The following is a 14,978-nucleotide window of genomic DNA, read 5'->3' on the forward strand; positions in this document are numbered from 1 at the left end:
CGCCCATACGTGTATGGAAGGCCATTCAAGGTTGTAACAGACCACCATGCGCTGTGTTGGCTCGCCAATTTGAAGGACCCCTCTGGCCGTCTTGGGCGGTGGAGCTTGCGCCTGCAGGAGTTCGACGTTACAGTCGTTTATAAATCCGGCAGGAAACACTCCGACGCCGACTGCCTGTCCCGCGCCCCCGTCGACCCACCACCACAAGACTCTGATGTCTTGTGGTGGTGGGTCACCACAAGACACCACCACATGACTCAGCGCGTTCTTCGGGATCGTGACGGAGAGCGACATAGCCGCCCAGCAGCGTGCCGACCCCGACTTACGCGTCATAATCGAGTACCTCGAGGGATGCAACGTTGCTGTTCCTAGGACCTTCAAACGCAGCTTACCAGCATTCAGCCTGAGAAACTCCGTCCTGGTGAAGAATTTCTGCACCAAAACAAGAGCGAATTACCTTCTCGTCATCCCCGCGGACCTTCGTGACGAAATTTTGGAAGCGCGCCACGACGACCCGTCTTCCGGACATCTGGACACAGCCCGCACTATTGGAAAAATCAAGGCGAGGTACTACTGGCCCGGCCTTACCTCTGACGTCACCCACTACGTCCGGAGCTGCCGTGACTGCCAGCCACGAAAAACGCCGCCGACAAGACCCGCCGGACTTCTGCAACCGATCGCCGTCCCATCGAGACCATTTCAACAGATTGGAATGGACCTTTTAGGCCCGTTCCCTACGTCACGATCACAGAACAAGTGGATTGTCGTAGCGACAGACTACATGACGCGCTACGCAGAGACCGCTGCTCTTCTGAGGGGGACTGCACAAGAAGTGGCGAAGTTCTTTATAAGCCAAGTTGTGCTGCGACATGGAGCCCCAGAAGTCCTTATCACAGACCGCGGAACGGCATTTACTGCGGAGCTGATGCAAGGAGTATTACGCTACAGCAACACGGATCACTGAAGAACGACGGCGTACCACCCCCAAACGAACGGACTAACAGAACGTCTGAACAAGACAATCGCAGATATGCTGTCAATGTACGTTGACGTTGAACATAAGACTTGGGACGAAGTGCTCCCGTATGTCACGTTTGCGTACAACACGGCTATCCAGGAGACGACGCAGCTGACGCCGTTCGAGCTTGTCTACGGTAGAAGGCCGACTACGATGCTCGACGCCATGCTTCCGCACGTAGAAGACGACGACCTCAACGCCGACGTCCACGGATATCTTCAACGTGCGGAGGAGGCCCGCCAGCTCGCTCGAGTTCGTATAACGGACCAGCAGCTGGTGGATGCGGGCCGCTACAACCTCCGACGCCGAGACGCCGAGTACCAACCAGGGGATCGTGTGTGGGTTTGGACTCCCATTCGTCGACGCGGACTAAGTGAGAAGCTTCTGCGACGGTATTTCGGACCCTACCAGATTCTACGACGTGTCGGCCAACTTACCTACGAGGTGATCCCCGATGGTGATTCCGGAACATCACGACGACGCACGCAGCCCGAAGTCGTCCACGTAGTTCGCTTGAAACCTTACTATGCAAGATGACGAACTTTTTTGTTGTTCGTTCAGACTGTGTTTTATTTTAGCATCGGGTCGATGCACTCTTAGAGGGGGGGGGGGTAATGCCGCGAACCATACATTGGGTTTGTTAATTTGTGTTTTGCTTTTACCGCCCGGCTGCGTGGGTCTGTGTTATCTCTGCGCCAAGGGAAGCGCGTGTTCCATTCTTTCTTTCTGTGCCGCATGTGTTATCTGTTGTGATAGGGAGAGCATTCCGATCTAACGTGAACAGCCCAGAATAATCTTCTTGGACCTACTATGTTCTCGATGTGAATCGACGTTTCGAGAACCACGCGCGCCGAAAGATAAAAAGCCTGCAGTGCGTACGCCGGGGCATTCGATTCTGCGACGCTCGCCGACGCAAGTCATTTTGTGGACCGCTGCTTCGCCGCCTCTGTATTCTTTTGAGTTGTTAGGGGAGCACAAGTTCGCTCCAATAGACGTGTTTCTCATTCAAGACAACTGCATCGTCCTTGTCTTCGTGACAATATAGGGCAAACAGGAAGGTGCCTAAATGAAAGGCTGAAAGAGCACCACTACAAAGTAACCAAGGCAATCAGTGGCCACTTGGGCCTCCACTGTAGGGACTGTAGCGTTAGCGGATGCAGCCCTATTTTTTCTGAAACAAAGGTCATAGCAAAAAAAATAAGCATAAAACCACTAGAGAAATAATTGAAGCTGCCGAAATCGCCCGCCTTAAAGATAAATGCGTAAGCATGCCCTCTCTGACCCTCTCCCCAAAAGAATTTGATTTTTTGACCCCAGGTTAGTGCAGCACGTGTTTTTGTGGCGCAGAGCGAATGGTGATGTGTGACGAGCAATGGTGATAAGAGACACTATCGTGTTAGTGTTGCTTTTCCTTGTATTTTTAACCGTGGTGGTATATATGTGCCCGAGCGGTAAAGAATAAACTGTTGTAAGTCAGCGCTGTGCGCGTCGTCTCCTTCTTCTCGTGTCTGTCAATTTGCGCTGTTCCCCTCCTTTTAGTCATGAACCAACATGCCCAAGCCTCAGTCCTTGCAACCCTGAGGAGATGCAAAGCCGTGCAAACTCGAGATGCTTTGCATCTTCTCAGGGTTCCCACTTGGGAAGATGGTGTAATTTTTGCCTGCATCAGAAAAACGGCCGACGCGGCCGGGAATTGAACCCGCGACCTCGTGCTCAGCAGCGCAACGCCTTAGCCACTCAGCCACCGTGGCGGGTCACTGCCAGAGTCGTTGGCGTCCATCGTCAGCTCATCGGACGGCGCAGTCCGAAGCAGCAACTGAAGGGAGCAGCGGCGCGGACCTGGTCTATCTGAAGTGGCGAGGAGGACGGGAGAGGAGGAGCAGCGCGCACAGCTGTTGGGGAGAGGAGAGAGTGACGTTAACACAGCTGGCGTGGAGAGGAGGAGAGGTGCGGACAGACGCCGCAAGGACAACGGCCCCGAGCAAGAGATGCTTTGCATCTAAAATCTGTCGCGCGCTCTACGAAGCCGCGGTGAGAGGCGCCCAATTAAAGCCTTCTCTTGAGAGGAAAGAATGCGTCAGCGCCAGCGTGAGAGCGCGATGCGAAACGTTAATTACACGTTTCTCTAAAGATACCAAACCACTTCTATTTACGAAAACAATGCGCAGAAAATTCACGGGTCCCGGAAAAAATATATCGGTATTGCTGGGGGGAGGATGAACAAACGTCTGGGCTCGAATCTGGGACGTCGTTCCAGAAATCACGATTATACGCCTAGGCTACTGAAGCAGAACAGCGGAGTTGCACAAAGGAACAGAAGCAGTGTTCCAAGCGATGGCGCTAGAAACGCCATATCCTGCTGAAAATGCACAGAAAATTCCGGGCTTGCATCCACAAGAGAAGGGAACCTCGCGATATGACGGCTGCTGTCACTGGCCCCGCGCGTATTGTGAGTGCGTCTGTGGGCCTTGGCCTTGTGTGGGCGGGGCGGGCGGGTTGACGTCCCCGACTCAGTACGGAGAAACATGTCCGTGGTGCCATTCCACATGGGAAAGCCATATGACACAACGGCTGTCGTCCCCCGAGCGAGAAACCCTCGCTGTAAAGCACAGTAATGCGAGGCGCTGCTGGCTAGCGACTTGTGCGAAGGCGTTCTGCAGGCGCATGCACGCGCCTCGGTGGCTGACCCTGCCCGGAGCTGAAGCATCGCAGTACAAGTCCCCGGCCGGGCACCGCAAACCGCGCTAAAAAAATGATGATTACACCGCTATCCAACCGAACTGGAACTGGTAAATCGGCCGCGAGTTTCTCATGACTGCTATCATTGTCACTGGCCAATCTAGCTTAATGTGGAAAACTGGGCGTGTTGGTACATAATCTAGGCAAAACAGCGCAAAAAAAAGAGAGACAAGGACAGGGACTGCGCTGAACGATCAAGTGGTTTTATTTTGAAAGAGACATATAGCCGTACAACCTAGGGCTTATCCGCGCATGCGTAGAAAATTTAGTTCTTTCTCAGACGGGGTGATACGTAGACGCCGTGCTGACGCATGCCTCACCAAGCGTTAGGATCCGTTCTGATTCGACAATTTCACGTGAGAGCCGTGATTTGCACTTTCTAATGATGGAAGTGATGGATATATCTGAGTGGGTATGCGCAAATTTGGTCATACTGCTTTTTTCTCGTTCGCTGTTCTCTTTGTTCGCTGCCTTTGTACCCTGATTTTGGCCTGCCTTTTTTGTTTTGAATTCACATTTGTACCTTATCATTCAACTGTACTTTTTCTCTCTCTCTTTTTGCAATTTTGTGTGGTATAACCACACCCCCAGTGCCCTGACGGTCTCTTATGGGGCACTGAAGTAACTGCATGGGTAAACATTCGGCCTCAATGCTGAGACTAACGACGTGCCACGTAACATCAAAACTCGCTGTGCAGCCAAGGGCGAATTAAAAGCGAACACGCTACCCGTCGGTGTTGCTGAGTGACAACGACGGAGACAGGGGACGTTTTTGTGCTCTTGAAGGAATAACGAAGTTTCATTTTACGGCCTCGCTCTTTGCTGTAACAAATTAGTATTTTGAGGTCCTCGCGAATTTCAGCAATTGGTTTAGCCCTGCCCAATCTCCCTTTGTGGGTACGTGCCAAAAGCTGTGAAGGTATCATCATCATCAACAGACGAGTACCATCTTCGGGCCCGCGTTGCTCTCTACTGCAAATGCTGCAAATACTGCAAATACATCGTGTTCATTGTTCTTTTACTTTCGTATTAATATAAACTGGAACCTGTGATGAGGTTCGGGGAGATGACATAGTGACGCGATTGTGGTATATGCTAGGTAAGCCACATTTCCGAACTTGGTTGCTGTAATATCGCCGCGCGATGCTTTGATTCGCATGGAACGAAATTGGGCGATTTACGTTTTCCGATTCGTATTGTCGCGTTCGCATTTCAGCTGTCCATCACTGTACGTCAAGCTGCGGTCGACGACCGTAGAGCTGAAAGCGTAACGTTAGGGCTAAAGCTCGGCCGTCGTAACCCAATGAGGACTCCAGGCTGCCGCACGACGCGGCACGCTGGCCGTGCTGTTCAACATAGTGATGACGGTTACTCTGTGGGCGGTGACGGCAGCGATGCGCATATTGAACCTGCCCTCTAGCAAGGAAGCGACTATGACTGTCGTCTCCACAGTGCCTTCATGTCCCTAGCCCCCTCTGCCAGGCCAGCGTTGCCCTAGTGCACCCATGACCACTGCATGGGGCAATGGTCTCTTTTTACGGACAGACATCGTTGGGCGAGGGCCTGAGCAGTCGGCCCGTATGGTCCAAGAAAGACTCGTGAAATGCGCGGTGGTTTCTCTTTCGCCAAGCAGTGAAAATAAGAGAGTCGGTCCTGTTGGAGACCAACGCGGACAAGGCACGCGGACAAGCCGTACCGTGGCCCGTCCAAGAAACGCAACGCACTTGGCGTGTTTGCATATAAGGGAACATTGACTGCAGTGGGACGTACCTCTGATCTTGGCGATCAGGTGCCACAGCTGGGCTGCCTCGTGGAAGGACTGGAGGCTGTCCACGGCGAAGACCAGCACGAAGCCCCGGCCAGAGCGGATGCTCAGCTCCCGCATGGCCGGGAAGTGATGGGAGCCCGCGGTGTCCAGGATCTCCACCGTGTGGAACAGCCCGTCTGCGCACCACGCAAAGGTTTGTTTGGGTCCTCGGAGCTATTGCCTCTTTCTGTGGAGACTCGGGGAGACTTCAGACACACAGTGGGCGACAAATCTACTTGAGACCCCCTCAACGTCCGCCTTTCCACAGAGCTTTGGGAGAGAGGCTTGCCCAGCACCGGCCTTGAAGAAGGTCAGATGCGCTCGGTCGGAGTGGCTGCCTAGGCGGCCCGAGCTGAAGCTTGCTGCCTGGAATGAAGACGCGTTTCTGAAACCTTTCCTGGACTTCATTAACGTCTCTTCTCTCTCTCTCTCTCTCTCTCTCTCTCTCTCTCTCTCTCTCTCTCTCTCTCTCTCTCTCTCTCTCTCTCTCTCTCTCTCTCTCTCTCTCTCCTGGGATATTTTAAATTGGACCATTTTTCCTGGCCCCGTGGCAGGGCTCGCAGCCAGGAACTATATTTGGTTCGCGTCACCAACCTGTGTGGATCTTAGGACCCCAGCTGCTCGCTTTTTTGCTTATACAGTGATACGTTAAAAAATAAGGGCTTAATAACTTTTGGGTTTAAAAGAAAAGTCGCGCTTTTTGTAGCTCCTTCGGCTACTTTTCGACTGCCAACGAATTGTTCGCTTAAAAGAAAAAAAAATGCAGCTGCAATTTTTCTTTCGCTTCTCTTCCCTTTTTTCTTTGCGAGGTTTAAGAGCGCGCCAGTGCAACCGCACGGAAATTCTATAGCGGCGAACTCGGAGGTCGACGCTTGCATTTCTGTGAGCTGCTCGTCACCAACAGCTGTTTATCCGCCTGCACTGACTCACTACGTGTCACTGGTTGGTCACTAAAGGGACACTTATGGGGAACACCAGTGGCGCGCCAGTGGCACACCAGTGGCACTTCAGTGTTTCTCCAGCGAGAAGACGCACCAGTTTCCACCACTGGCTGTTCTTTTGTGGCTGATATGGGGACCATAAAACACATTGTCTGGCAGTTGGTGCGCACTGTTCTCAGCTATTAGAGCGCGAAGAACACAGCAAGAAAGAAGGACGACGGTACGAGTGCTGCCCTTGTAGATGTTGAGTTAGACGACGCAGGGAGCGCTAGCGCAGCCACTCGCACTCGCCATTTAAAAACGACGGCGCGGCTCACTCGGCGCTCTCGCGTGGGTGGCGACCTTTAACCGAGGAGGGCAGCTCCCCACTAACGAGTGATCGAAGAGTGAGCCTGTCGGTGATCCTGCCGACTTATATGATCACACAGGTAAACATTGTTCGGCCCAAAGAAAACAGCAGGCAAATTTGAGGCAAAATCTGTATCTGCGTCACAGGATAGTGCGAGCGCGCAAATTCTTCTGGAAACTCTTTTCTTTCACAACTTAAAACAGCTAGTCATGACACCTACACGCGTTGCTGACAACACACAATCGATACTTGAGTTGGTGTTCATCAAATATTTTCAGGACAATTGCTTCGTAGAGACTACAACCGGCGTTGCCGACCACAAATTGGTCCACATTACATTAAACGTACATAAAGAAGACGTGTCCTCTCTGAGGTTAAAACGTACCGTGATTTTATTAGGGCTAACGACGAGTCGATTCTTGATTATCTGCATTTTTCTTTGCCAGATTTTGCACGCAGTGGGGACGTCCAATTACTGTGGGATCAATTTAAAAAGATTGTCACGCACTAGATATATGAATATGTACCGATCCGCCTAAAGAAAACACAACGCCAGAACCCATGGATTACGCGAGAAATTATTCATTTAAAACGGCGCATTCTTTGGAGACGAAAACGACCAACTCAGAATCAGAATTGCCATGAACTACGCTGTTTAAAGGATGAACTGACGTTGAAGTTACAAAACGCACGCTCAACATTTTGACATCGATTGAGGTTGAGGTAGTAGTAGCGGCATGGATGCATTGGCCAGTATGTGTAACTACACAGGCTACGTGGCCGGCGCGAGCAGGGTAGGGGGTAGCATCGGTGTACAGGGCGCTGGTGTCGTTTCCGTATCGAGCAGTAAGGACTCGAGCCCGAGAAGCCCGCCGGCCAATGTGGTAGTTGGCGTGCATTTTTCGAGGGATTGGGGCCACTCGGATGCAACCTCGCAGGGCTAGAGGGATGCGTTCTTGTTGTTCCCTCGGGGGTATCGGGCGGTGTCCTAATGCTTTAAGGAAGAGGGAGGGGAGGTCTTTACGCGGCATCTGACCACACTGGCAGCAAAGCAAGCAGATGCGCGGCCATTTCTTTGTCCTAGAAGAAGTCGTGGGAGTGGGGCGTTCCCACAGAGACGTGGGATGCAAGTGAATTTGAATTTGAATAAAGAATTTAAGAACCATTGAATAAAGAACCTAGGAAACAATTCGGTAAGGCTGTTGTTCTGTGCATGCCATAGAGAAAAACGATGAAATTCAGCGATGGCACCTATTCGGCAAAGAACGAACTCGCGAGTTCGATTGCCGCCTATGGCCACTGCACTTGATTAGTGCATCGCAAGGGAAAGAGCGGCCTGCTTTTCTCGCATTCCTCCTCTCAATTTCAAAATTGGAAACTTGGGGAGTTTGGCGCCCCCAGCGACATGATGATGATAATGATTAGTGGCCCTCCCTTTGTATGGGGACGTCGTTTGTCAGCAACAGACTTGCCTGTTTTATTCAACTTGTCCTACCCTTAGCTAACCAAATATAGCCCCCCCCCCATCTCTCCCTCACCCTTTCCCGTTAGTTTTAAATTCCCGTCGCTCGTTCCCCCCATTTTTTCTCCCCCCGCTGTTCCGAATTCTCATCCGTTTGATTACTCCCCCGCGTACGTATCTCTTCGCTACTTTTCTTCCGCCACCATTCCAGCCGCCTCTTCGTCACCTGCGTGGCCCGGAAGTTAAGGCTCCTTCTCATCTCAAATTCCAAAGCCCCCGCCAACGTCGTTTCCCCGTCGCCCGCGGCGGTCATACATCTGCGCAGTATCTTACAATATGGTCTATCGTTTCCGTATCTCTGCCGCAGCATGCACATGTTTTCTCATGTTCTCCGTATACTCGTGTATGCCCATGTTCTCAGACAGCCCTCCCGTGCTTCAAAGAGCAATGCGCTGCCTCGGAAACTGCCATAGAAACCTTCCTTCCTGATTTCTCTGTCCTATAATTCTCCACGGATTTTTTCGCTTCCCTTCTGCGCGCCCAATTCGTCGTCTCTGCTGCCGTTACCTGCTTTTAACTGTTGTGTATACCCCACCTTCCCCTACCGACTTTCCGTACCGCTTGGACAGCTGTCTGGTCCTCCGTCTCCACCGCGTGTCCATGTTCCTCATATGCAGGCATCTAAACACTCTCGAGGCCCACTTTTCGCCCTCTATGTCACGAAGCAATTCCTCAAACTTTATCTTTCTCTGCGCCTCCCTTGCCTCAAAGGACGACCGGCCCATGTCCCCCTGTGCCGCTTTGTTCGTAGTTTTGCTGTGGGCCCCAAGGCGTGTCTGCGTACCGTCCTCTGATCTACCTCCAGGCCCACTTGGGTCTCTGGTTTCATGCACAGAACCAAATTTACGTAAGTCAATCGTGGTACCATGACCCCTTTCCAGACTCCCCTTAGCGCCTCATATTTGTTGTAGCCCCACAGTGCTCTGCGCTTCATTATAGCCGCGTTCCGTCTCGTCTTGAAGTGAGCCTGATGCGCATGCGTGTAAGCAATACTCTTAATATTTGTACTCTCTTACGTGTGGTGTTTCTACACGTTGAACTGATACTGTTTTGTGCTCTAGTTCATTGTTAAAGACCATGATCCCCCATTTTTTTCTGCCAGTGACATCCGCATGACGACGTGCGCCGGACTACGAATGGACTTAGACCAGCCTAGGATCTTCAACGTGCACTGAAATCCTGAAACACGGGCATTCAAGTGTTCGGCCACACAAAAATAGGCCGCCCAGCCGGGATCGGACGGACGCCCCTAGGATCAACTGCACAACCGCTTAGTCACTGAGCCAGAGCTGAGGGCAAGCAACGCGAACTTGATCGCCCACACAGCTTCCATCTACCTCGACAAAATTATAACAGCACAAACCGCTTATAATTGCAGCAAACACTCAATAAAGGTTAGTCATCGTTTTTCTTCTGCATCATCACAGCCGTCATCGGCCTATTCAGGTCACTGAGTGCCGCGAAAACGTAAAGCCCTGCTGCAGACAGCTGGGTTTAGTACTCCAGTGCTGAAACCCGGTATTTAACGAACACCAGCACAGAGGAGGCCGAAACTGGCGCCCTTCTATTGGCCGTAAGATATGGAGAATTCCAAGGAAAAAGCCTCCAAATAATTACTGACTCTAAGAAAGCCGTACAAAACATTATAAATGGCCGAATCCACAAAAGGCTCACAAAAATTTTACCTCTAAATATCACTAAGTTCCAAAATATCATTTGGACACCGGGACATGAGGAGCTTGAGGGTAATGAGAGAGCAGACCAAGCTGCGCGAGAACTTACTAACCACTCAGCCAGTAGTCCTAGCTTACTCACCCCTCTCCGCAACACCTTCGGTGAGTGACTCAACATTCAAAGAAAAGCCAGAGCTCTCTTTCCTCCACCAGATAAAAGCTTAACAGCTGCAGAGCATCAGTCTCTCAGACAAATACAGACGAACACCTATCCCAACATCCTCAGGCTATCGAAGATGTTCCCCGAGAAATTCTCAAACGCATGTAATAAGTGCGGTGAAATATCCACCCTATTCCATGCATCCTGGGGTTGTCGTACTATATGGCCCTCAGTAAACACCAACACCAAGTTATATGAGCTCTGGGAGACAGCTCTGGCCAGCTCTAACCCTGGGGTTCAGAAGTATCTGATTTTTAGGGCCAAGACTGGGGGCAGAGGAAACAGGGGCCCCGGAAGGAGGGGACCTACCCTAGTTCAATCAAGACCTTTCATTTCAAATAAACGTTTCATCATTCATTCATTCATTCATTCATTCATTCATTCATTCATTCATTCATTCATTCATTCATTCATTCATTCTTTATTTCCGTTTTTACAGGAGGAGGCGAGGCAAAAAGCTGTTTGAACAGCTTGACGGGGCCCCGACCCCCTTTTCGTTGACAGCTTAGCGGAGAGAGCTTAGGTTACACGCACAATTTCAAAAACATATTGCATACTACCACTTCATGCAATAACGCAGAAAGTGAGGTTCTTTCGCTCAAAAGAAAACAACAACAACCGCATAAACAACAACAACAACAACAACAACACAGAAAAAGTACTAAAATCACAACTTGTGCTCACAAAACCATCTAATGTTAACGTTTGCATTACATATAGGGTCAAAGTTTTCTTTAAGTAGCTTATTTAACAGAACAGGCAATGTGTACCGTAAAGATTGTTGAACATAGTAAGCGTGTGGCGCCGGCACTATCCATCTCACCATGTGACGTGTTTGTCGAACATGGGTGTTTTGTCGCAGTTGAGCTAGCAAGGTTAGGACGTTTTCATTACACTGTACAAATCGTTTGTAGATTACCAACAGCCTATAATTATACAAAGAGTACACTGAAATAATGTCGTACTTCAAAAAAAGGTGTTTATTGGGATGAAGGAAGTGAACGTTAGCTATGTAGCGAACAGCTCTTTTTTGTAATAGATGTAGCTTTGTCAAATTGGACACACCCGTCTTGCACCACACAAGGCTGTAGTAAGAAAACAACGAGAATACCAAGGAGTTGTACAATAGAATCTTCACTTTTACAGGACAAATATGCCTCGTTCGAGCAATAATGCCAACAGCAGATGACGCTTTTGATTGTACATACTGGATATGCTCGTCCCACGTTAAATGTTTTGAAAAAAATCACTCCGAGGATTTTTACAGAATCGACAATCTCTATAAGCGTACTGCCTAAGTTTACACTTATTGGAGCTACTTGTTTTCCTTTAGGGGAATACACGACAACCATAGTTTTTTTCGTATTTATGCGAAGGTGGTTCGCGCCTGCCCAACTCTCTAAGTCAAGCAGTATTTTATTGCTTTGTACCTCTAATTCTTTTTCCGATTTGCCTGTAGCAGAAACTGTAGTATCGTCGGCGTGAGACACATAAGTTGTATTATTAGTGCAATTGACAATATCATTAATATAAATAGAGAACAAAAGTGGCCCTAAAATACTCCCTTGAGGTACACCAGCTTTAATAGCTTGTATAGAAGATTTAAACCCGTATACATCTACATATTGTGTTCTCGGCGCAAGATAGGTTTTAAACAAATTGTGGGCTATTCCTCTCACCCCATACATGTATAATTTGGACAGAAGGATTGAGTGATTTATGAGGTCGAATGCTTTTGAAAAGTCTATATAAATGCCTATTGCTAATTGTTTACGATTAAAAGCATCAATAATGGTTTTTTTTGCTTTATAAGTGCAGTTTCAGTGGAACGGTGCTTTGTGAATCCATGTTGAAAATCACAGAGGAACTCATGCTTACTAAAATAAGACGTAACCCTAATATGTAATATTTTCTCTATACCTTTTGAAAAGATTGGGAATATTGAAATAGGGCGATAATTATTAATAACGTTTCTTTCTCCAGTCTTGAACACTGGTGCTACACGTGCTGCTTGCATCGCCTTAGGGAACTCGCCAGTCAGTAATATCAAATTATATATGTGCGTAATAACTGGGCATATTAAATCTAAAACATACTTTATAGGTCTGATCTGAAATCCATTAGTGTCTATTGAGTGCGTGTTCTTTAGACTACTGACACAGGAAACTACTTCTACGTCAGTAGTAAGGGCAAAAAACAGGGAATGAGGGGTATTGATTTCAGGTAAGTATTTTTCAAAACTTGAAACTACTGGGACATTACCAATGTCGGATTGCGCAATAAAAAAAACCGTTAAATGCATTAGCTAAAGCCACGCCGCTCACTTTCTCACCGTTATATTCAACGATGTCAGGGACGCTGGCTCGATTACTTGGATGTAATAGGGTATTTACTTTCCTCGAAATTATATCAGATCGTCGTTGATCAACATTCCATAAAACATTTATAAAGAGCGAATTCCTAGCAGCTCGCAGGTTTGAGTTAAGCTTATTACGATACAGCCTAAATTGTTTAAGCACATTTGGATCTCTTGACTTTACAAACTTCGTGTACAATTCATTTTTATGTTTAATCATGGCGAGTAGTTTGTACGTGAGCCAAGGTTTCCTCGCCTTGGGTGGTTTACTCAGTTTTTTCATGGGGAAACACTCATTGTATACCTGCTGGAAAATTGCTCTCTCTCTCCGCACGCTCATGCACGCAACTGGGTCGAGGCTTCATTTGGGTGGGATCGCAACGCAGGAAGCGCAAGGAGTGGAGCCTATGGCGCCGTGAATACACTAAGCGGCATGGTGTTGCAGCCGAAGTGGGTAACGAGTGGGAGCCGCCTTACAGTTCCTGCACGAACGCCTGGAAGCGCTGCCGGAACGCCGACGTGGACGAATCGGTTGTGCTGAGGCATTGCGCAGGAATTTAAAACAGGCGACGCTGCGGGAGTACGTATGCAGCGAGAAAAAGATGGGAGCGTTCAAAGAAGGAAGAACAGTGAAGTAAACGCGGCAACCGTTGTTCCGGCGCTGAGGAGTGCCTCTGTGCCGGACATGGTAATGAAGGAGGGACGATGAGGCTGTTAATTGGCACTAGGCGGTGGCCGCCCTGCGCTAATTAAGTCATTAGGAGCGCGTCGTCGTTCTGTACGAGTCGGCTGTCTCGCCGCCGTGTGTAAGCTCCCCTTGGAGGCGTCAGACTCGGCCGCAGTGGGTCGGTTTGGGGCGAAGAAGGTTTCTCTGACTCCTTTAACGAAAAAGCCCTAGATGCCTATGTTCCACGGAACGTGCCAGGAACGAAAAATTGTTTTGAGGTACACAAAATTGTCCGACAGAAAGCTGAAATTGCGCAAGCCGGGATTGCGCGCCAGGAAAGGGCGCGAGCCACGGAGCGCGCAGCAGGAAAGCGAAACAGCCGTACTGGGGGATGGCTCTGAGAAAGGGGGTCACGGAGTGTGCCGCCAGAGAAGGGTGTACAGGCCACAGCCACACGTGAAATGCGAGCCGCCTTGAGAGGTACCGGGGGGGGGGGGGGGGGGGAGACAAGCGAACGAGCTTCGGGGGGTGCTGTCTGAGGTCACACGCACGGCCGCCAAGTTCGTCAGTAAGTTCAACAGCAGATCATCAGAAGGTTGAAGCAAACTTTTGCCTCCCCGTTCTTAGAAATGTGTAAGCATCCCAGGCAATTTTTTTTTTTTCTACCGAGGCTGTCTATAACGCCCATTGAACGGAACAGCAGGCATCGGCGTTGGCGCCTGTAGCAGCGAAACGGCTCCTCCATTCCCATGTTTCTCATAAATAGTCAGGTGCAAGCCTTTGTGTGGGGGGGGGGGGGGGGGGGGGGGAGGGAGGAGGGAGAGGCACACCGCAAGGCTCGGTACTCTCTTCACCCCTATTTAACGTCGCTAAGATAGGACTAATGGGAAAATTGAATGAGATCGAAAGCCTACACCATACCATCCATGCGGACGACTCGCACTCCGGGTAGCCGGCGGCAGGGATGACCATACTCAAGACAGCCATCGATGGGCTAGAATCTTAAGTAGAACCTATACAGGACTAGGATGCTCCCTTGAGGAGTCGCATTTCTTTCTGTACCCCACGAGTACCCGACGAACAGGAGCAGACTCAAAGGTCACAAGAACCCACAGGTAAAGCTCAAAACACACAGTAAGCCGATTACAATGGTTTCCACAACAAGGTACTGGGGTTCATGATACAACATAACGGCTACGATACGGGAGCCATCCAGACACTCGAAAGCAGTGTGCTGCAGTCAACACGACTGATATCACAGTACCAAACAGACACCAGGGGGTACAAGAATAAAATTCAATCAGACTGATGCAATCCTTCATTCTCTCAAGACCGGTATACGTAAGCCCCTATATACTTACCACTAAAACGGACGCCAAGACCAAAATCAACGACATGGTTTGTAAATCTTACAAGCGAGCACTAGGTATCCCCCTAACGGCACCCAATAATAAATTCGACGCACTCCGTCTACATAAAACTCTACGCGGGCTAACAGTGCCAGCATTGACGACTTACCAAATGCAACGCGGAAAGGCTCAGAAAATTCAACACAGATGCGACGCTCAACGCGTAACCAAGAAAGCGGTTCAACACGAAATCCGGACAAGTTCCTCCGCAACACCGTAACAGGCGTCCAGCCCGCAATCAAGAAAGAAGGATGGAAAGAGCTCTCCATAAACACTT

At 49.6% G+C, this 14,978-nt stretch overlaps 1 protein-coding gene across 1 annotated transcript in view; it reads right to left on the reverse strand.

Moving 5' to 3' along the window:
• LOC144144308 (ras-related protein Rap1-like) overlaps positions 1–14,978 on the reverse strand; it is a 96,725-nt gene that overhangs the window by 15,352 nt on the left and 66,395 nt on the right. The window contains exon 2 of the mRNA XM_077675693.1: positions 5,528–5,701. Coding sequence (XP_077531819.1) covers positions 5,528–5,701 — 174 coding nt within the window. The remainder of the gene's footprint in view (positions 1–5,527; positions 5,702–14,978) is intronic.

The sequence above is a fragment of the Haemaphysalis longicornis genome, unplaced genomic scaffold (assembly GCF_048455015.1).
Source record: "Haemaphysalis longicornis isolate Haplotype H1 unplaced genomic scaffold, Haemaphysalis longicornis Haplotype H1 scaffold_7, whole genome shotgun sequence".
Classification (NCBI taxonomy): domain Eukaryota; kingdom Metazoa; phylum Arthropoda; class Arachnida; order Ixodida; family Ixodidae; genus Haemaphysalis; species Haemaphysalis longicornis.